This window comes from Podarcis muralis, chromosome 1 (assembly GCF_964188315.1).
Source record: "Podarcis muralis chromosome 1, rPodMur119.hap1.1, whole genome shotgun sequence".
Lineage (NCBI taxonomy): Eukaryota > Metazoa > Chordata > Lepidosauria > Squamata > Lacertidae > Podarcis > Podarcis muralis.
The window spans coordinates 116,625,405-116,647,659 of NC_135655.1; the positions used below are offsets into that span (position 1 = coordinate 116,625,405).

Consider the following 22,255-nt stretch of genomic DNA (forward strand, 5'->3'; position numbering starts at 1 on the left):
AGTGTACAACCTGTGCCAACGTTAAATTAAATAAATTTTACAGGGAGGAAGCAAGGGATGGTGTCCAACTAAGTCTGAGTAGAACCATTAAAATTAATGGACTTAATTATATGAGTCTACCCTGAGTATGGCTAATGTTCAGTATCATCCTAGTAATGATCACTGCAGAATTTGGAAACTCTGAATGGTTATGCAATTTTTTCTTGAGTATTGCAAAATCTGCCTAACTTGATGGGTGGTCATTGCGTCCATAAGGCAAAAATGACAAAAAAACTAAAAATTCTCAAAGGAGTATAATGGACTACAAACATGACAGAGGCACCACAGATTTAATAAAGGTGAAATCACTGTTAGCATCAAGGAAATACCCATTGAAGTTTCCAAAAATCCAGGAAGTTTAAAAACATACATGTTATTTAAAAGATTAAAATTTAGGACTTACATGCATAATAAAGATATAATAGCCAAAATTAATTTAATGAGTTGTAAAGGAAAGGAGGTTATGAAATATTGACAAAACCCAATTATTTTCTCTTTTGATAACTGTACATATTCCTATTTATGCTTTGAGCTTAAACTGGTTCTTACAAGGTTCATTTTCAAACCAAGAGTCATACCACAAAAATGGAACGTCCCTATTTTGATCAATGGCTATATTGGATATCTATATATCTATATACACAGTGGGATCCACAACTCAGATAAGTGAAAGGATTGGGTTTTAAACTTAAGTCTCAAGGGAAAACCAAGCAATTTGAGTTAAGGGAGCTGCGAGTCAGGTTGTGCAAAACCAAAGAATTGGGCTATAAACTTAAGTCTCGAGGGAAATCCAAGCATTTTGGATTAACTGAGCCGCAGATCAAGTTGCGTATTTGTGAGCAAAGGGGTTCAGGGCTCTTATGCCACAAATGGAACACAATACTACCTTCAGGGATTTTAATAAATGTAGGGAATACGGCAAGCAAAAGAGTTGCTGTCCAAATAGACTGACATACACAGGCCAATGTAGCCTCTAATGACAGAGTAAGATAATGACAGGCCCCACTCAAAATCAGCAGGAAGAGGGAGATCAATCTTGGCAGAGTGAAGGAAAAATGCTGGCTTTCTTCATGTTAGCTCATCTCATACATATCTGTCTTCAGCTGCTGCCCAGTACTGTGGTGCTCTGCATTAACTACACAGTGGATCAATAACAATTACACCTTCTCAAAAACATGACACATAGCAGGATTGGGTTGACATTTCACTTAGGCCAACATTGATCTCAGTGCATCTGATTCCAGCCCTAAATTCAAGTCAGGCCTGGGTCTAGTTGGAATAAACACAGAGGGTGTGTGTGTGGGGGGGGGAAACAAAAGAGGAAACCAGCTGCTTGGCTTGGATGTAAAACGGCACATTTACCCCGTGTACGCTACATTTGCAATCTACTATTCTTCCTGTTGCTACTAGAAATTCTGAAAGTTGATCAAAGGCTATTAAAAAAACAGCAACCACCCAAAAACACGGATTACTCACCGTGACATCAATGTTGATAATATCCCCATCTTGGAGAGGGCGGCTTAAGCATCGTCATAGGAGGGGAGAAAAAACAACAGCACATAATGGTGATAGGCAGTTCTCAATAAGGAAATATAAGAACGCACACACGAACATGCACATAATCACAAATACACCTAAACAAACGTAAGAGGAGCGAACATCATTGATCAGAACAGGGAGGAGGTAGGTGGAATCACCACTTTTGGTCTTTAAGCTCCCATCGGTTCAAAAGAATCCCAAACAAATAAATGGGATAATATATCATAATATAAAATAATATAAAAGGCAAGAAAGGAAAATTATAACCATCATTATCTTATCACAATTACAAGACTGATGGTTGGCACCTTTTACTTTGTGAAGAAGCAATATTAATTAATAATTAGCTATATATTGGTGTATAATCTTTTTTTCTTTTTTTAATCCACCTTTAGGTAATATAATTTTTCTTTTGAGTGATTTTCTCTCTCTGGGATGATAACGCCCCATAGCCTGCTGGGAAGAGATGGCAAAGCACTAATCATTGTTTTTATTGCTGCACACCTTCCTTATGTGCCAACATCATTTTCTTACAGCATGACAACCAGCTGTATTAAGACTTTTTTTTTTGGTAGCATTCAATAAAACTGCTGCGGGCACTGGGTGCAATTCACCAAGCGTGGCTGCTGTGAAATCTCTATTAAGGAAGAAGCTTCCGTACAGACCCATTGAATTAGGTGGATTTAAAGCATCATGCATTTATATTGTATAAAATATAAAAAGAAATAAACAATGTACTAGCAAAATGTTTCAATTCTGCAATGGGAGGGAAAAGAAAGAAGAACTCAGAGTACCTGTCAGGAATCCCATGGCATGCCACGTTGTTGACTGAGGTACAAACGGATTTTGGAAAATTTCCATAGCCCAGAGGTGATGGGTAGGCATCTTGCCTGATTATTTCATGGTGAACCAAGCAATCTATTTCTTCTGTAGTCATGCCAACCTGAAAGATTGTGATTTAAAATTTGCGATGAATTAAGTGCCTAGTGGGCCCTGCATATGGAACACGATAAAAGGAATGCTTTTAACGAGAAACTAGAGCTACCACACAGCTTGTGCCTCTGACAAAAATTAGCTTCCTTGAAGAACGGTTCAATACCAGGCACCTGTTATGGGAGGAACTTGGTCACTTCCAGAAGAAAAGCAAACAGGTAGCTCGGGATTTTGGACCCTCAGGAAAGACTGCTCTCTAACAGCTAGCCCAGTGGCCACAGGGACATCGAAACATAAGGAAGTTGCTTTGTACTGAGTATTTATCTACGTAGCTTACCATCGTTGACACAGACTGTTAGTATCTCTCCAGGGTTTCAGCCCTACCAGGAGATAACGGGACCTGGACCTGGGACCTTTTGTATGCCAATTAGCTTCTGGGCCCAATTAAAAGTGCTGGTTTTGACCTATTAAGCCTTTAACTGCTCAGGACCGCTATATGTCAAGGATCCCCATATAAACTGTCCCGGACTCTACTTTCACCACCTTAGGCCCTTCTTTGTGTGGCACCTCCACAAGGCCCAGAGGGCAGCAACACGAGAACAGGCCTTTTCTGTGGTGGCTCCCTGTTTGTGGAATGCTCTCCCCAGGGAGGTTCGCCTGCCACCCTTGTTATATATTTTTAGGCGCCAGGCAAAAACATTCCTCTTCAACCATGCCCTTGGCTGATTAATATCCTGCAGCCTTTTAAATGTATCTGTGGGAAGGAGGGGGGGTTATTGTTTTATTGTTTTGGTTTAACTATTTACTTATGTCTTATCTTGTATTTTTCCCTCTGTGAACAACTCTGAGATCTCTTGATGAAGGGTGGTATATACATTTAATAAATAAAAAAATAAAAAAAGATATGCACTGCTCTACCACAGAATTATGGTCCGCGGGTGGCACTGTGGGTTAAACCACAGAGCCTAGGGATTGCCGATCGGAAGGTCGGCGGTTTGAATCCCTGCGACGGGGTGAGCTCCCGTTGCTCGGTCCCTGCTCCTGCCAACCTAGCAGTTCGAAAGCATGTCAAAGTGCAAGTAGATAAATAGGTACTGCTCTGGCGGGAAGGTAAACGGCATTTCCGTGCACTGCTCTGGTTTGCCAGAAGCGGCTTAGTCATGCTGGCCACATGACCCGGAAGCTGTACGCCGGCTCCCTCAGCCAGTAAAGCGAGATGAGCGCTGCAACCCCAGAGTCGGCCATGACTGGACCTAATGGTCAGGGGTCCCTTTACCTTTACCACAGAATTATGGTCCTGGAGCACTCTTTGACTTGGTCTGCATTTGTAGCAGAATGTCCAAGTAGTAACATGGGTGAGAGTAATTTATACTTCAGGTAGTGGAGTTCATTTATGAATCCTATTCTAAATAAATCAGTCCTCAGGTAGCTTGCTAGGTTAGAACCTGTATTACAGTTATGTTTCACTTACAAAAGAGGTGCTTATGTAGGGAACTTTCAAAAGTGGTATTCTCCCACCAGTAGCCATCTGAAACAGTACAGGCTCTTCTGCCATATGTGTTGGTTGGCATCCGTCTGTCTCGGGAGACAATGGAGGAGAGCACCTTTGGGGTTGAGGTCAAGCTGTTGGAAGGTTGCAGCACCTGTTGTGGCTGTAGAGGCAAGTTTAGCTGAAGGCATCCAGTTGTGCTGCTGCAGAGGCACCATAGCGTTCTTCTCTCTCATTTCTCCACTGGTTGCTGCTATGGATACACAACTTGACTGCCTGTCTCCAGGCACTGTGGTCATCTGCAAGGAACTCCCGCATGGCAGGGCTGATGTTGCCTGCCTTCAGGTCAACTTTGCAGACATCTTTGTGGTGCAGAGTTGGTCTGCCAATTGGCCTGGTGAAGGAAGCCAGCTTCCTCCCAGGAGCACATCCTGCCATCTTCCATTCTGTGGACGTGATCAAGCCAGCGTGGATTTCACTGAGACAGGAGTGCGAACATGCTGGGATCGTGGGCTTGGGAGAGCACATCTTTGTTTGGAGTTCTGTCCTGCCGTGTGGTACCCAAAATTCTCCTGACGCAGTGCATGTGGAAGGCGTTGAGGCATGGCTCCTGATGGTTGTAAGTTGCCCACGACTCACTTCCATAAAGTGAAGTGATACCATCTGAAGAGGTACGGCCTAATTTTCCACATGTGTAGACCAGACCTTAATCTGGAAGAAATTGTGCAAACTGAGGATTCTCTCACTTGACCTCTGTTCTTCCTGGAAGGTCCTTATAAAGTGAGAATGGCAGCATTGACGGCAGCAAGAATATTATTGGCACAAAAATGGAAGCAAGAAGAATTACCGACAAAAGAAGAATGGAGGATGAAATTGATGGACTATGCAGAATTGGATAAACTAACCGAAAGAATTCGAAACCTGCCGGACCAGAGATTCACAGAAGACTGGTGTAAATTTACGGACTATTTGAAAAGTAATTGTGATGACCAGATTACGTTTGTAGGTTTGCAAGAAGTTTTGTGAGGTAAATTATTTGAATTATTGCAAAAAATGGCTAAAGAGGTGGATTGTGAGTTAAGATAATTAAAGGCAATAGGAATTTAAGAAAGGCAGAAGAAATGATAAAAATGGTGGATCATCAGAGGTGCTGATGGAAGTCCAAAAAGATTGTATAAGATGTGAAGTTCTGTGGAATGTATAATAAGTGGCATGTTGAAATTAATAAAAATGATATATATATTAAAAAAGAGAATGGCAGCATTGTGGGGTTGACGGGTGCTTTGCTGGTCTTGGGGTCCCAGCTAATTCCCAACAATGCCACCATCTTGGGAGCCACCCCCCAACACTGGCTAAATTTCATCCTTACCACAAATGTACCCTTTGCCTTTCCAGGCCACTTCCACGCATCTGCTGAAGTAGATTCCTTGGTGCAGGGTCCTGCGTCTTTGTTACGTTACTCTATAAAATGCCACGTATACACTGATAGTGCTATATAAATAATGAACCGCAATATGGCATTTGCATTCTCCTGGAGAGCCATTTTCTCCTCAACAGCTTTAGACAAAAGAATTTCCTGTTCCAAACTTCTCTCTACAATCAAAATTATTTTCCTCTGTATATGCTAGCACCACATTCAGAATTGCCATGCCACTTTAATATTTCTATGCATACTTGGAAACAGCTTGTATAGCAATGTAAGCAGCCCTGACTACAATACAATTTAAACCTGTATTAGCATTTTCATTTTGACACCCCGGTTTCAGACACCTATCATTTCCAGAAACTTCCATTTTTCTGGCTTGGATTTTCCAGATTCTGTTTTATACTGGAGCTGATTATTTCCAGTAAGAATTTGAGAGGAAGAAGAAGAACAAGAAGAAAGCTCTGGACCATTTTTGAATATGAGTAAAGTGGAGGAAAATATACACTTTAAATATTATCATTACAACTCTTTTCCCCAGAACAGAACCAGCTGTGAAATGGCGAGGGTTGAAAGTTGAAATTTGGTAGGAAAACCTCCCTCATTGTCAAGAAGTGCCTTTGAGTGTTCCTGTGAAAATTGGTTGTGATTTGAATGAGCTATAAGCCTATGAATACGACACTTTAGCAGAGGCACTATGATAGGTATAAACTTTCAGTCCCTTACTTTGGTTTCTAGCCATACGCAGCAGCTCTCAATACAGCAAAAAGATTTAGGAAATCAGGTCATGCCATAACTGTGCATGGATTCCTTCTTCCATGTGAAATGGGCATAACAGTTGAGGTTTGGGAGTTACAACGATGTATGTGGGAGCACATCAGGTGCTGCAATGGGTTTAAGCCATTCAAGGAACCGATTTCTGTTCTTTCGCTCTGGATAGAATTCCACCACCGCGGAAGATGGGCAATGACCTCACTGCCTTTGGGCAGAGAGGCAAGCTATAAATAAATGAGACAGACATACTTTGTCTTCACTGACGTACAGCACTGAAAACTCATGACCCAACGAGGGCTGTTGTGATTTTAACAACAGGCAGTTCAGCAGGTTCAGTTTCTATCCCAACACTGCTGCATGGTTTGAGATGTGGACCTGGGAAACCAGGGTTCCATCTGCAATATACATTTAAAGCAGTATCGTGACACTTGAAACCATCACGGTTTCCCCTCAAGACTCCTGGGAACTGCAGTTTGTTAAGGGTATTGAGAGGAGACACCAGTTCACCTCACAAAGCCACAAGTTTCTGAGTGGTTTAACAGCCATTCCCTCTTTCAAGGGAACTCTAGGACAGTGGTAGGCAACCTAAGGCCCGGGGGCCAGATCCGGCCCAACCGCCTTCTAAATCCGGCCTGCAGACGGTCCAGGAATCAGCGTGTTTTTACATGAGTAGAATGTGTCCTTTTATTTAAAATGCATCTCTGGGTTGTTTGTGGGGCATAGGAATTCATTCATTCTCCCCCCCCCCCAATATAGTCCAGCCCACCACATGGTCTGAGGAACGGTGGACCGGTCCACAGCTGAAAAAGGTTGCTGACCCCTCCTCTAGGATTTGTAGCTCTGTCGGGGGGGGGGGGAGTCTCCTAACTCTCAGCACCTTTAACAAACTGCATTGATTCCTGGGGGGAGGCCAAGCTCCTGTTTCAATCTCTCTCTGTTTCCTCTTTGGTAGTATGTTTTTATGAGGCTGAAGGGGCAATTTTCAACAGAACAAGAGAAGTGTAGGGGAAGGTTTGTCCATCTTAGTTTTTTTTCCCTTTACAGAAGAGCTTTCGAAACTCTTCAGGTTGGTGACACTCTTTTTAGACACACATCATTTCATGCCACAGCAATTGAGTTTTACTAGCAAACTGGAGGTTAAACTAACCCGTTTCCAGCCCCAGAAGGAGCGCGGAGAGCGTTCGCGTGACATGCCTACACACTGCAGCCCACACACAGTTTGGGAAGCTTTGCTTTACGGCATTCTTATCAATTTCTTCCAATTAATTCTAGATATCACTCCTCCTAAGAGCAAACTCGGTGTTTCTGTGTGCCAACATGTAACATCAAAATGAGGCCATTGAAAAACAAGAGAGAGTTATCAGCATGCCTGGGTGGAGTGGAGAAGGGATTCTAGCTTGATGCCTTGCCCATTGGAGTGCATGAACTCAGGGTTGCCATACGTTCGGAATTTCCCGGACATACCCAGAATACTGTAGTTGGAAGCAGTGTCCAGGCGGAAGTTGCCAAAATGTCTGGGAAATTCCAGACGTATAGCAAGCCATGTTGGCAGTGTTGCTTTTGCTGATTTCCCTAGAAAATAGCTCAAAATAGGCAATTTTAAAAAGCGATTTCGCTTTGTGTCCTGATTTTGACTTTTTGAAATATGGCAACCCGATTTAACATCTCTATGAGACCACTGGGAGAGATTGTCTGGGGACCTGGAGTGTGTCATCATCAATATGTTGAGGATGTGTGGCTCATTTTCATCTTCATCTGATATCAAGGAAACTGTTGATGTTCTGGTAGTTGTAATGGGTGGGGTGAGGACTAATCATCTGAAGCTTAATCAAGACAAGACAGAGGTGCTCTTCCTGGTTGTGTGGGAACAGGCTCTGGAACAGGCATTCAAACTGTTTGGGACGGGGTAGCACTCCGCCTGAAGAACTGGTTTGGAGGTACTCCTCAATTTACCCTTGCTCCTGGATTCTCAGGAGGTGACCGGAGTACCTTTGTCCAGCTTAAACTGGTGCATCAGCTACGCCCATTCCGGAGGAGGTCTGACCTATGTAGTTGCATCTAGACTGAATTTCTGAAATGCATTATACATGGCTGCATTCACACATCACTCTATTTCCCCCCCTAAAAATTTATTAGATTTCCCACAATTATAACAAAAACCACAAAGCAGAATGACACACAAAAACAGAAAAAAAGGAAAATACTTCAATGAACGAAAGAAGAAAAAAGGATCAATAAACAGATCAACAATAACAACAAACTTAATTCTTTACAAATACAACCTTTTAAAGATCTTGGTTGACTTCCTCTAGTCCCTCCCTTCTGAGTTTCCTTGTAGTTGAACATTCACACATCACTCTAAGCCATGCTTTGGCGCTATGCAGTGGCGTAGTGTGTGGGGCACAAGGGCGGTTGACCCAGGCGCAAAATTGTTAGGAGGCACAAAATTTCAACACCCAGTGCTGCCTCAATACAGCTGCATGCTTCTGTTGCTGGGATCTGTTGGAAATGGCTTCTCCATGTGGACCAGGAAGTGACCTCTCCAGACAACAGAACAACTCTTCTTTTCTTATCTCTGCGACTGTGATCTCCTGGGTGATGCAGAGGCCATTAGGCCGTTGAATGTGCATGCATACTCTGTCAGTTTCCCTCCCTCCCTCCCACCCCACCCTCTCCGTGCGGCCCTGGGCCCTGGCAACCCACGCTACGCCACTGGCACCATGTGGATGAGTCAGAATAGGCGGTAGCAAAGTGTCTGCATGCGCACTCCCCTCTTCTCCTCCTGCTGGCTAGGAGGACTTCTTCAGAGTATAGTTTCAAATTTTAAGAATCCCAACTTAGTGTTGTGTTCAAACCTGGTTTGAAGCTAGTTTAGCAAGCCAGCTTCATAACCCATGGGTTTGAAGTTGGCTTGGTAGGAAACAGTTATGTTTTTTTCTTCCTATGTTCAGCCTGGAAGATCAGCAAAATGTGTCAAAACCAGCCTTTCACTATCAGCCTGGTTAGCTCAGTTGGTTAGAGCATGGTGCTGGTAACGCCAAGGTTGCAGGTTCGATCCCTGTATGGGACAGCTGCTTATTTGGACTAGACGACCCTTGGGGTCCCTTCCAACTCTGATCTATGTCTTTTCTTTTATCATTAAAACATATTTCTCCTTGGGCCTCTTCATTCATATCGTTTGCTTTTTGTTTTGGTCCCCAAACCAGGTGCTCGACTTACATTCAGGGCGTATCACTTCATCCATACGGACGCCATGTTCTTGTTCTCTGCCCTGGCTCCCATTTCCCTGTAATCTTCACCAGAAACTTCTTTGGCTTATATTTAAAGCTCATTATGCTCTCGCTATCTCTTCTCTTCTCTCTACGCCACCTCCATATCTTCACGGAAGTCCTGATCCCCATCTCTTGTTGCACCATATTGAGTGCCCTTGAATCTGTTGGCAGTAACTCCACAGGGTCCGCCCAAACACAGTCAGCTGAACAGGCGTTTCTATTTTTATAATCTTCAAGAGAGCTTCTGCAACCGAGAGATCAGGCCTACCGGTTGCATCTTCTCCCACAGGGTCCGTTTCCCATGAATACCAATGAAACACAAACTGCAAGATTATCCGTCACAAGTCTGCCACACTAAGAAGGAGGCCTGCAATTTCAGCGATTGGACTAGATGGCCTTTTGGTCCCTGAATTTTTATATATTCATTACGGCCACAGATGTAACAGAATCTCCAGTCTGCAATCTGGGAACGGTGTCCTCATCAGGGCCAGCCCTACCATTAGGCTGAATGAGGCAGCTGCCTCAGGCAACAGATTTTGGGTGTCATGAAAGAGCAGCAAACTGTTAAGTCATTTAATTTCTGATTATTGTATAATTACTGCCAGGAAGGGGGGAAAGTGCCTGTGGGATTTTCTGGCCCAAGTGCCAAAATAGCTCAGCCAAAATAACTTATGCGACTTGACTTAGGTTGGCTGTGCCCCTCAGTTTACACTTACTCCGGTGTCAACACGACTTGCAATCTGACACTGTGACAGGGGTTGTTTTGTTTTTAACGGTATAATGCATTTATATTTATGTTTCTAATTTGTTGTAAAGTGCTTGGAGGCCTTCCGATAACAAGTGACTAACAAGTCTAAATAACAATCATAGGCCTTACTCCTGAGTAGGGATGCACAAGATTGTAGCCTTCGTACTATTGGTATTAACCCTGCCTGCTCAAAGGAAGTCCTGATAAGTTCAATGGGATTTACACTGTGTACACAACATACCTTTAAAGCACGTCTCTCCCCAAAATAACCCCGGAAGATGCAGTTTATCATGGCGCTGGGAGCTGTACCTCTGTGAGGTGAAAACTAGTTGGATGGGTGGGGAAAACATGTGCTTTAAACACATATAGTGTGCATTAAATGTATGTTGTGGTACACAACTTATTCCCAAGTGAATATGAAGTAGACTGAAGCATAACTGGGTTATTCTCAAGCGGTGACGAAAGTTGGGTGCAAATGTCTGGCTGAATAATTCACTGAAACCCAATAAGGAACCAAAATTGACTTCCAAAAATACAATCTTATCGAAGTGATGCTGACATTGCACTGCGTTAATCCAAGCAGTATAACAAAAAATATTTATAAAGGGGAAATATTAATATTTTTTAATTGCATCCTGCTCTGGAATCTGAGTGGACTAAAATATTTTAAAATAAAAAATATACAGACATGCACAGACTGTATATTTTTTGTTCTCAGAAATATACCATACTTTTCCGTGTATGAGACTAGGTTTTTTTTACTTTAAAATAAGGTTAAAAATCTGGGGGGGGGGTGTCTTATACATGGATAGTGCATATGCCCATTTTCTAAATTTGGGGTCCCCAAAAGCAGGGGTCATCTTATACATGGGGGCGTCTTATACATGGAAAAATACGGTAGTTAAGCTTACTCACTCGTTTCCATAGTGCCCGAAGCAACATGGAAGGCCCTTGTGCTCATGCATGGAGAAGCTCACCAAATTCATTTCTACCCCAGCTGCAGCTTCCAGGGCTATGTTGCATGATCTGCTGGAAGTTCCCTGAACTTCATAAGTTGCTTGAGGGGGGGGCAGGGAAATGCTGCTGCTGCTGCTGCTGGAAAAGCACACATGGGACACCCCATGTGGTTCTTTGAACCTAACCTCCTGGAATTAATATGCGCAGAAGGACAAAGTTACAGCTCAGCTAATTATACAATTTCCCAGTGGGCTATAGTGAAATCTGAACAGTGCAATTCTATACATCTCTACTTGGGAGCAAGTCCCATTGGGCTCTGTCTTTATCTTCTTTTGCCACTCCTTCCAATTAATGTCTCCATACAACCAAAATTATATTTCCTATTTTTAGGGCAGATTTTTTTTAAAAAAGCAAAATACCCTCCATTTCCCAAGATCTTGTAAAAAGTTCTTCATAACGCTCTTCTCTTAATAAAAGGGAAGCAAACAACACAAAAACATCCTAAAGAAAGAATAGCAAGTGTTCCTGACGTTATGCCACGGCCTGCTTTATAAATGAGTCTGAAGCTCAAAATATGCCTGTTTAAGGCATAGAAAGGGGAGGCAGAAGCAGTAAAATTGCTAAGAAAGGAGTGAGCAGTCCAATCCAATTTACATAAATGCACAGCTGAAAATTAGCAAGTATGAACAAAGGGATTTTGCCTTGTGACTAAACAACGCCGAATCTCATGTGCCTTAGGACAAACATATGCAACATGGCATGTTGGAATATATATATTCAAGTAAATTGTATGTCAAACCCTGATTAAACGCTATTAGGGTTACATGTAGAGCTACAAGTGCTTTATTTACATAGCATCTAATACGTTATACACACTCCTGGTGGAAACCGGAACCCAAAGACCTTTCCTTCGTTCATACAGACAAGCTCCAAGTCCCCATTTTTCCAGCTGTCAAGAAAGTTAGTTTTCCATATTCTCCTTACAGGCATGGATCTTAGCCCACCTTTCTGGAATGAGGCAACATGAATAATTTTATTTTTCCTAATACCCTTTTGAGATACAATCACACCCAAACATCTGAAGGCAGCCCTGTACAGGGAAGCTTTTTTAAAGGTTTAATGTTCTGTTATGTTTTTATATATGCTGGAAGTCACCCAGAGCGGCTGGGGCAACCCACTCAGATGGGCGGGGTACAAATAATAAGTTGTTGTTGTTAAACAAATGTTCTCAGCATATCTGCTTAGCTGAAACGATTCATTCTGAATTTAGGATTCTTTTAATGCAGATTTAGAGCTGAGAGCAGGGTTAGACTGAAACTCTCTTTTCACTATTTCTGCAAACTTTTTTTTTTTTTAAAGGATATTTCAATACAAACCGAGAACGGCGTAACTCAAAACATGCCGGACGAAAAAGGCGAGGACTGGCCAAGCCTCCACGTGGCGGTTGTTACCTTTAGACTCTTCCCAGCTAGAAGCAGGACGTGACGGGCCAGTTGACAAGCCTGGCGAAGCCCTTGAATCTGATCTTCGTTCTTAATTTCTATGTAGTCTCCCCAGCTTGGTACAACGCCTGTCGTCACATAGTCTGGTTTCTTTATGTGCTTGGGAGGGGGGGGAAAGGATTGAAAACGGAAGATCAGAAAAAAAAGGAGGCATGACAATGGGATCATTTTCTCAGATAGAGCCTCCTGCTTCATGGCAGCTTGGCCTTTCGTTCGCCCTAGCGACCTTCCTAAGCCATCAGGGCAAACCCTCAAGGCTGCCTCAGTGTTTCTGCCACTGCCCTTTTGAACTTAACGTTGTCCGTTGCCAGCAACTCTTGATAGTCTGTTAACCTTACAGCACTGAAAATTCAAAATACCGCAGCTGCTTCCCACTCCGAGGCTTAAAACTATCAGAAGGCTCCTCTCAAAGTAGCCAAACCGGCTCCTGTTTCGCCGCCCCGTTTTTTAAAAAAACAACAGTGCTGTGTTTTTGGACAAAACCCAGCGAAATTGTTCGGTTTCTTCGTGGCTGTGGGGGAAATCGAGAGGGAGGAACCCCAGCTTTTTAAAATACAAGCCACAACCCACCCCCATCCACAAAACAGCACAGGTGGGAATTCTGTGGAAAAGATAAATTATTATTATTAATTATTATTATTAGTTATTGAATTTATATACCACCCTATACCTGGAGGTCTCAGGGTGGTTCACAGAACAAAATCAAAATATAAAACCACAAAATATACAATCAAAATAAAAACAACAACCCAATAACTCCCAAATTCAGGGGGGCGACTCCAAATTCAGGCAACTCTTTACTTAACTGCTTCGCTGGACTTTACTACGCAACCGCACACATCTTTATACTCACAAATATAAACACACATATTATGGGCCGTGTTTGCACGATGTGGTAAATAAACCATAGTGCAGCCTTTCCATAAGTCCGGGACAGCAAGTCTAATCAAGAGGGATGAAAGGAATTGTAGTTTCAATAATCTAGAAGGCACCAGATTGTGGAAGATGTCTATAGTTATTGGTTTACCATACCCTCCAACATCTTTCTAATGAGCATAGGGACATCCCATTCCACAATGAAAATTTTACTATTTATACCCTGCCCATCTGACTGGGTTGCCCCAGCCACTCTGGGCAGCTTCCAACATACATAAAAGCATAATAAAATATTTAACATTTTTTTAAAAACTTCCATATACAGGATTGCTTTCAGACGGCTCGGGGGTCGGATAACTCCATACCCTCCAACATTTCTCCAATGAAAGTAGGAACATCATAAGGAAAAGCAGGGCATTCCGGGATCTAATCGGAAACTGGGATGGCTTCTCTAAATCAGAGACGTCCCTGGAAAATAGGGACACTTGGAAGGTCTGTGAGAGCAACTTTGTGCTGTTTTTTTATTTATTTAAAAATTATTCATTTAAAATATTTTAGACCGCTTACGAATGCTGCCCATGGCCTTCCCAGAGTGACTTACGATATTAAAGAACAAAAGAAACAAAAATAAAAAAATCCCTGCTCATGCTGGGAAGAAAAGAACTCCGGCTCAGCGTTACGGCTGACACAGACATTGTGGTTTGTTTTGCTCCCAACAAACCATGATCTGTAGTCAAGGTTCATTTTTGGACCATGGTATTGCCACCCACTCTTTCCCAGTCCTCTATCCCAAACAGACAGCACACCATTTGTATCTTCACAATGTTGTGAATGGGCAAAAGGGATAACCTTGGGAACTGGCTATTTATAGATGGAGATATTCTAGGACTGTGGATTTTATTGTTGCTAGAGAAAGCAAAAGAGTGTGTGAGTATGTGAATTAATGAATAAATAAAAACGGTTTGGGCTCTGGCAGTGAATACAAGTAGGTTTGGGTTCCAAACAAACCCTTGTTCAGATTTTACGTTACCCTGCGGGCTTTGCTTCATTCGTTTGAAGCTATTTGCTCTCCAGAGATGTTTATTGCAAGGTATGCTCTCTTCCTGTGCAGTGCTGCAGTTTGGATGTGTGGCTTTACCTGCAGGACGGATGGGACTGGGATGTGGAGTTAGTCTTGACTTTGGACAGAGGGTGAGGCCTATTTCTCAATGAATTGGTAAACCTGTGACTGGGCTTCTGTTGCAGAAGGCAGGTGGAGACTCGTGTGACTAAATGTGCCTCCCAAGAAGCACACCAATGAAAACCTCTACATAGACAGCAAGCCTGTCAGGATAAAGGCTAGGCTAGAACTCTTCTCTCCAACATGCTATATATAGGGTTTTTGTATTTGTATGGAGGAACATTCAATCATATGATTTATCAATCTTTAACCTTAAACTGTAGAGCCCAGACATTCTATGTAGATTGGATGCTCGGGTTGCAAACGTGATCCGTGCGGGATGCACGTTCGCAACCCGCGATCCGTGGGTCATAATTCGGCGCTTCTGCGCATGCGCAAAGCGCGATTTAGCACTTCTGCGCATGCACAAGCGCCAAAACCCGGAAGTAACCCATTCTGGTACTTGCGGGTTCGGTGCGGTGCACAACCTGAAATCATGCAACCCAAAGCATCTGTAACCCGAGGTATGACTGTATAACAAGGGCGGGGAATCACAGGCCAACAGGCCACTCTTGAATTGCCAGGGGTTCTAGTTTTGCCTACAAAGGCACTTCTCCAACACCATGCCCACCTGAAGATGCCAGCTGCTAGACAGGAAGACAGGGCTCAATCTTGCCTTGCCTGCATGCCCTGTTCCCAGCATGAAACGGTATCAAGCCATAGAGGCCGCAGGATGCAATCTCCACACATCAGCTGATCAGCAGAGATTCAGATCTGCTCAAAAGCACTGTTTGCCGCAGTTCACATGCTTTTCCTGCAAGCAGGCAGGCAGGCAGCAGTGGCCGTCACTGGTTCAGAGAAGAGCATGAGCTTCTTCAAATACAGCTTTTGAGAAGCACTTTAAGGCAACTCCTATGTTCCTGTTGCAGCTGAAGTGCGGGGGCTGCATTTCATTTCAAGGAAAATGGGGACAGATGCTTCAAACAGCACTTTTGCAATGTAGCCCTAAGCAGATTTGCTCTCAGCAGTTGTGAAGGGAGAGCCATCCTGCAAAGTATTGAGCTTGGGTGTACAAGAGGGATCTCTCTCATGCAACCAAGCCCAATGCTATGCCGGATCACTGCCCACCCGCACCCACGGCCGCCCGTCAGCAGCTAATGCAAGTGAGAGCAATCCTTGGGGAAACCTGGATATATAGCAGCAGGGGTGATTTCTTGCCAAAATAATGATTTCTTTCTCAGCGCAGGCCTCCCTCCTTGGTGCCCTCTGATGTTGCGCTCTCTCTCTCTCTGTGGATTCAGCTAAAAGGTAAAGGTACCCCTGCCCGTGCGGGCCAGTCGTGTCCGACTCTAGGGTTGTGCGCTCATCTCACTTAAGAGGCCGGGAGCCAGCGCTGTCCGGAGACACTTCCGGGTCACGTGGCCAGCGTGACATCGCTGCTCTGGCTAGCCAGCACCAGCGCAGCACACGGAAACACCTATTTATCTACTTGCACTTAGGGGTGCTTTCGAACTGCTAGGTGGGCAGGAGCTGGGGCTGAAAGACGGGAGCTCACCCCGCTGCGGGGATTCGAACCGCCGACCATGTGATCGGCAAGTCCTAGGCGCTGAGGTTTTACCCACAGCGCCACCCGCGTCCCTGTGGATTCAGCTATATAGCTGCAAATAAAACGTTTTAAGTGTGTTTTAAGCAAGTGCAACATACAATGTGACACTAGATGGCAATGGTGAGCCTTATGGAAAATTCAATGTATTTTTAATAACGCTTTTTAAAAAAAGCATATTCAGTTTTTATGTGTGTAGATTCCACCTCTCTCTCCCTTCCCTTCTATCCCCCCCCCTCTCTCTTTCAGTGTGAGGCTGGCTCACGGTGCCAGCCACCTGACGGAGATGTTCAATGGTGGGAAGGGGTGCCCCGATTGGGGGGGTGGTGTCCGGGTTTTTGCTTTTTGGAATATGCCGACTCTACGAAGTTGAGAAACAAAGGTACGTTTTGCAGGCAAAGGTACGTTTTGTCATCTGCAATCTTCAGACTTGCTTATCCTGCCTTTGTAAATGGCAGGAAGGGCGGGGGGGACGGACAGACAAGGAGTTTGCTGTACCTATGCTCAGAGCTTCCCAAAGCATGAAACACAGGGCTGACTGCGGTTCCCAAGCGGGAACCCCAATTGCAACAGGTGGGCGGGCCCTGCCCACCAGCCAATAATGTGATGTCATGTGACTAACAGGTAGTAGGAAGGCCCTGCCCACCTATCAGATTTGGCCCACGAGGCTGATTCTGATAAGGATTTGCACTGTGGAACCCAAAATGTAGGCAGCGCAAAATATAAAAAAGGCAGCCGCCAAAGTGCTGCTCTTTGCAGACACAGGACACACATAATAATAGACACACACATTTTAATTACACTTTCAGTGAGGTTGTTCTCACTATTCGCTATCTTCCTTTTGACATTAAAATCAGAAGGCAGATTGGTTGCTCAGGCATGCAGGTCTTAGTATTGTGCTTTGTGTATGTAGCTACCCATTCCAGCCTTTTAAATCTGAATATTGATTTTGGTATCCTCCCTGTAACATGTTGCATGGAATGATTTTTATTTTATTTTTTTGGATGGAGGTGGGGGTGGATTTGTTACAATATCTTGTTTTCCAACAGGATTATGGTTGGGGCTGTTGTTGCCTATTTTAGCTGCATCCTGGGACCTTCTTGGGTAAGAAAAACAAATAATAACAACAATAGCTACAGTAGTAATAGTAAATAATATAGCAAGGGAGCAGGCAAATCAGAACAGAACACGGCTTATTTCATTGATCTGCATCACTGAAGGCATTTCAGAAAACAGGCAAGCTTCCTGGATTCCACAGTCTCTGCAAACCGGTTTTTGGCATTTCATCTGGCACCACATTTATAGATAAATTCATGTACCTCTGCTACTACTTGCCCCTGAGAGTTCTGAAAACATCTAAGATGTAGATACTAGTTTCCCTTCCAGAATTCAGAGCTTGCATAACAGAAGCTAGTAATAGCCAGAGGAAGCAATGTTAGACTTGGGATATCGGGGATTATAAGAGGGTCTTGTCAGAGCCCTCACGTCTCCTTCCCACAGCCCAGTGCCTCCTTACCTGGTTTTGGGTAGGCAGTGCAAGGGCTGCAGGGGTATGTGTGTCAAATGTTGCCCAGCGCTGCCCCCAAAAAGGCTCCGAGGGCCAATTGCGGCCCCTGGGCTGCGTGTTGTATCGCCCTGCCCTAGCAGGTGGGTAAAAGCGGGGCAAGCTAGGTATACAAGCCCCACCCCAAACATTCCCCATGTGCCAGCTCCACTTCCGACCTTCAGGTGTTGAGCTCGAAGGTCTGAAGGGAGGTTCTAATCATGTCATAGGAGTTCCCAATCATGGGGAGGCTTCTAAATGTATTTACAGTGGTACCTCGGGTTACATACGCTTCAGGTTACACACTCCACTAAGCCAGAAATAGTGCCTCAGGTTAAGAACTTTGCTTCAGGATAAGAACAGAAATCGGGCTCTGGCGGCGCGACGGCAGCAGGAGGCCCCATTAGCTAAAGTGGTGCTTCAGGTTAAGAACAGTTTCAGGTTAAGAACGGACCTCCAGAACGAATTAAGTACTTAACCCGAGGTACCACTGTACTCGGAAACTGCAACTAATCTGGAATGCGGCAGCTAGACTGGCGACTGGGAGCGGCTGCCAGGACCATATAACACAGGTCCTAAAGGATCTACACAGATTCCCAGTACATTTTCAAGCACAATTCAAAGTGTTGGTGCTGAACTTTAAAGCCCTAAATGGCCCCAGCCCAGTATACCTGAAGGTGCATCTCCACCCCCATCGTTCGGCCAGAACACTGAGGTCCAGCTCCAAGGGCCTTTTGGTGGTTCCCTCACTGCGAGAAGTGAGGTTACAGGGAAGCAGGCAGAGGGCCTTCTTGGTAGTGGCACCCGCCTTGTGGAATGCCCTCCCATCAAATAACTAAACAACTTTTAGAAGAAACCTGAAGGCAGCCCTGTAACTGGAAGTTTTTAATGTTTGATGTTTTATTATGTTTTTATATATGTTGGAAGCTGCCCAAATAAATAACAAAATTGTTGTTGTTGTTGTTACCCAAATGTGCTTTGAATCTCCCTTCACATTGAGCACAGACCTCCACACAGAATGCAGGAAGGTCTTTGAAGGAGCTGGGACATTGTAATGGGAGTTGTCCTGAAAGCTAAGTACCTCTTCTTACTTTAAGACTTACACTGAACTAATTTTTGAGCAAATCATCATGAGATCAGGTCCTAAGCATAGTTCAATGAGAGTAAGCCCTATAGAAACCAATGGGACTCATTCTGATTAAATACCGCATAGGACTGGACAACGCGTATGTCAAAACTATGAAATAGCTTGAGTTACTACTTTCAATGAACATTGAAATTAAAAAAACCGCAACCTCAACCCATACTTTCCAGGTTGCCTTTTAAAATATGCCATCTCTGTATTCCAAGAAGCTAGTTTCAGCAAGTAACAGGAAGGTTTACTTGATAAGATACATAGCAGGGCAGCTCGCTGACCTTTTAATAAGCATTTCAGTTTTTAGGTGGAAGCAAATAAACAAAGCTGGAAATGGACAGAAATGTTTTTAAGTTTGCTATTTTTAAAACGTACAGTGATATATTTTCCCCCCTCAAGTGCAGTCAATTCACATTGACTTGACTTCTAATCAATTGCAAAATATCTTTCTTTTTTAAACAACGAGACTAACAAAACCAAACAAAAAGCGCATTTGGGTTTGCGGCAGCTGAAGGAGCATCAGATTTAAACTGGCTGAGAAATTGATTTGGCGCTGTCTTTAGCATAGCAGGGAGCAGGGAACTTGGCGCACCAGCGTTCCAATATCAAATCTCAGCCCTGGTAACAAAACCATGATTCAAACTCCCAGCTGTCAGGGATGAATGTACTTGATCACTCGTGCAGTCAACCTTTATATTGACTGGAGAAAGGATCAGATAATAGAAATTACAGTACCTTAGGAACTGGATGAGCCGGAGAAACCGTAGCTGGCCAGACTATGCTATAGGGAGCATTTCTTTGTCTCTGGAAAAAGAGATATCTTCTTTGCTGAATGCTTGACTGCTTGTGTAAGTAGATATGATCAACTGATGAAGAGAAAAGTCGCTGACGGCCAGTCGTGCAACCTGTGGATTGATATAGATATATATAATATCTACATAAAAGGAATGATTAAATAGCATTTTACGACGGCATTGCTGTTACAATCATACTAAAACTACCAATGAAACCCACAACAAAACCCTATGCCCTCTAGAAAGTTCTGCTTTGCTAAATCTTTTTAAGCGTAGCTTATTTACACTCACAGAACAGTATTTGCTGGGAAGGATGTCAGCATCTTCTATCTAGTATAAATAATAATAATAATAATAATAATAATAATAATAATAATAATAATAATATTTATACCCCACCCATCTGGCTAGGTTGCCCCAGCCACTCTGGGTGGCTTCCAACACATATAAAAACATTTTTAAAAATCAAACATTATAAACATCCTGATACAGGGCTGCCTTAAGGTGTCTTCTAAAAGTTGCATAGTTCTGCAACTTCACTTCTCACCGTGAGGGAACTGCCAGAAGGCCCTTGAAACTGGACCTCAGTGCTCAGGCTGAATGATGGGGCTGGAGATGCTCCTTTGGGTATACAGGGCCGAGGATGTTTAGGGCTTTAAAAGTGAGCACCAACACTTTGAATTGTGCTTGGAAACTTGGGGCTGGAGATGCTCCTTCAGGTAAACTGGGCCTAACTCCAGAATAGAAGGTTATCTAACCTTATTAGCAGACAGTCCCATATCAAAGAGGATATAGCTTACTATCAGACACATTAGTATGCACCCATAAAGTGAGAGCAGCAAAAGTCCTCCATAGTTTCCAAACAACTGCTCTTGGAACAAAATATTTTCTCCTTACCTCTAACATGGAACCCAGTTAGTTCCTGATGATGATGCACCAGTTTCCCCCCTCCCTATTAATTTATCCAGGACAACCAAAACTATTGTATGGAAATACTTTCCCCCCTGTGGTCATGGTTAAACAAGGAGCCTTATCTGGAAGTTTCCTTTCTTTGATGAGTAGCGATCTCCTTCTTACTGGGGACTTTTTACTCATTTATTCATATAATCATTGCTGGAATGGACCACGAGGGTCATCTAAGTCCAACCCCCCGCAATACAGGAATCTTTTGCCCAACGTGGGGCTCGAACCCGCGACCCTGAGGTTTAGAGTCTCATGTTCTGCCGACTGAGCTATCCCAGCAGTTGTATCACATATCTTCAACATAAATATATCTCGCTTTCATTCATCCTTTGCACCCAATACAGGACATCTGTATAACATGGTCATACAATTTTATAGAAAAGGGACACATTATTGGTTGTTATATCGAATTTTACCGCCTACCCCCCAGTCTAAGTTAGACAATGAAAAACAACAACAGAGGGAGAGGATGGAGTTTGGGGAAGGAATAGCAAGGCCTGAATGAATGGTAAAGTAAGAGTGATTTGGTCATTTAAAGCACTGGGAACTGTAGTTTGTTAAGGGTGCCAGGAACTGAAACTCTTTATAACCTGAAGCTCCCAGGATACAGTACTTTGGAGGAAGCCATGCCTGTTAAAATGCTATCAATGCACTTTAAATGTGATTTGCTAAAAATGTTTATACAGTACTTGGTAAAACTGTACAGTGGCACCTCAGGTTAAGAACTTAATTCGTTCTGGAGGTCCCTTCTTAACCTGAAACTGTTCTTAACCTGAGGTACTACTTTAGCTAATGGGGCCTCCCGCTGCTGCCGCGCAATTTCTGTACTCATCCTGAGGTAAAGTTCTTAACCCGAGGTACTATTTCTGGGTTAGCGGAGTCTGTAACCTGAAGTGTATGTAACCTGAAGCGTATGTAACCCAAGGTACCACTGTGTGTGTATGTGTGTTTGTGTATATATATATGTGTGTATATGTATATGTATATATATGTGTGTGTATATATATATATGTATATGTATATGTATATGTGTGTGTGTGTGTGTGTGTGTATATATATATATAGTTTTAGAAAATGTTGGGGGGAAACTTGTCACTGTTTGTTTTCTTCAAGGCTACCAGCTTTTTGGTTCTACCTGTTCCCCCCACCCCCTACAAAATACAGCCTTTGTAGCTATGGTACAGACATTTCCCCTCTACATTTGTAAAATATTTGGCTTCTTTTATACTCCCCACCCCCCCAGCCCTTAGTACTCCATAGAACATGTGAAATGCAGAAGCCTGTCCTTTGCCCATTTATTTTAATTAGAACAGTGGGGCACTCCTTTCAGGAGCCCAAAAATTACAGAACAAAAGCCCTGGCTGAATAGGAGCTGCCATTTTAAGAATTTCTGCAGGGTTCATAATGTTCTTTCCAGATTTTGACAAGTGGCAAGTAAGCGAAAATTGCTTAGATTTGTATAGCACCTCAAGGGACAACAGAGGCCCAACACATTACCAGCAACTT

At 43.4% G+C, this 22,255-nt stretch overlaps 1 protein-coding gene and 1 non-coding gene across 5 annotated transcripts in view; one reads left to right on the top strand and one right to left on the bottom strand.

Moving 5' to 3' along the window:
- The window catches only part of METAP1D (methionyl aminopeptidase type 1D, mitochondrial), a 103,313-nt gene that overhangs the window by 37,852 nt on the left and 43,206 nt on the right, over positions 1-22,255 (bottom strand). For 2 of the 4 annotated variants that reach the window (XM_028749667.2, XM_028749656.2), the window contains exons 2-5: positions 19,728-19,897; positions 12,626-12,775; positions 2,373-2,521; positions 1,516-1,558 (exon numbers count right to left, since the gene is read on the bottom strand). In XM_028749667.2, the coding sequence (XP_028605500.1) occupies positions 1,516-1,558; positions 2,373-2,521; positions 12,626-12,775; positions 19,728-19,897 (512 nt within the window). The remainder of the gene's footprint in view (positions 1-1,515; positions 1,559-2,372; positions 2,522-12,625; positions 12,776-19,727; positions 19,898-22,255) is intronic. The other 2 variants (XM_028749676.2, XM_077917053.1) reach the window with 1 other exon arrangement.
- TRNAT-GGU (transfer RNA threonine (anticodon GGU)) lies at positions 9,194-9,267 on the top strand. The gene has a single exon. It is a non-coding gene; the product is annotated as a tRNA-Thr (tRNA).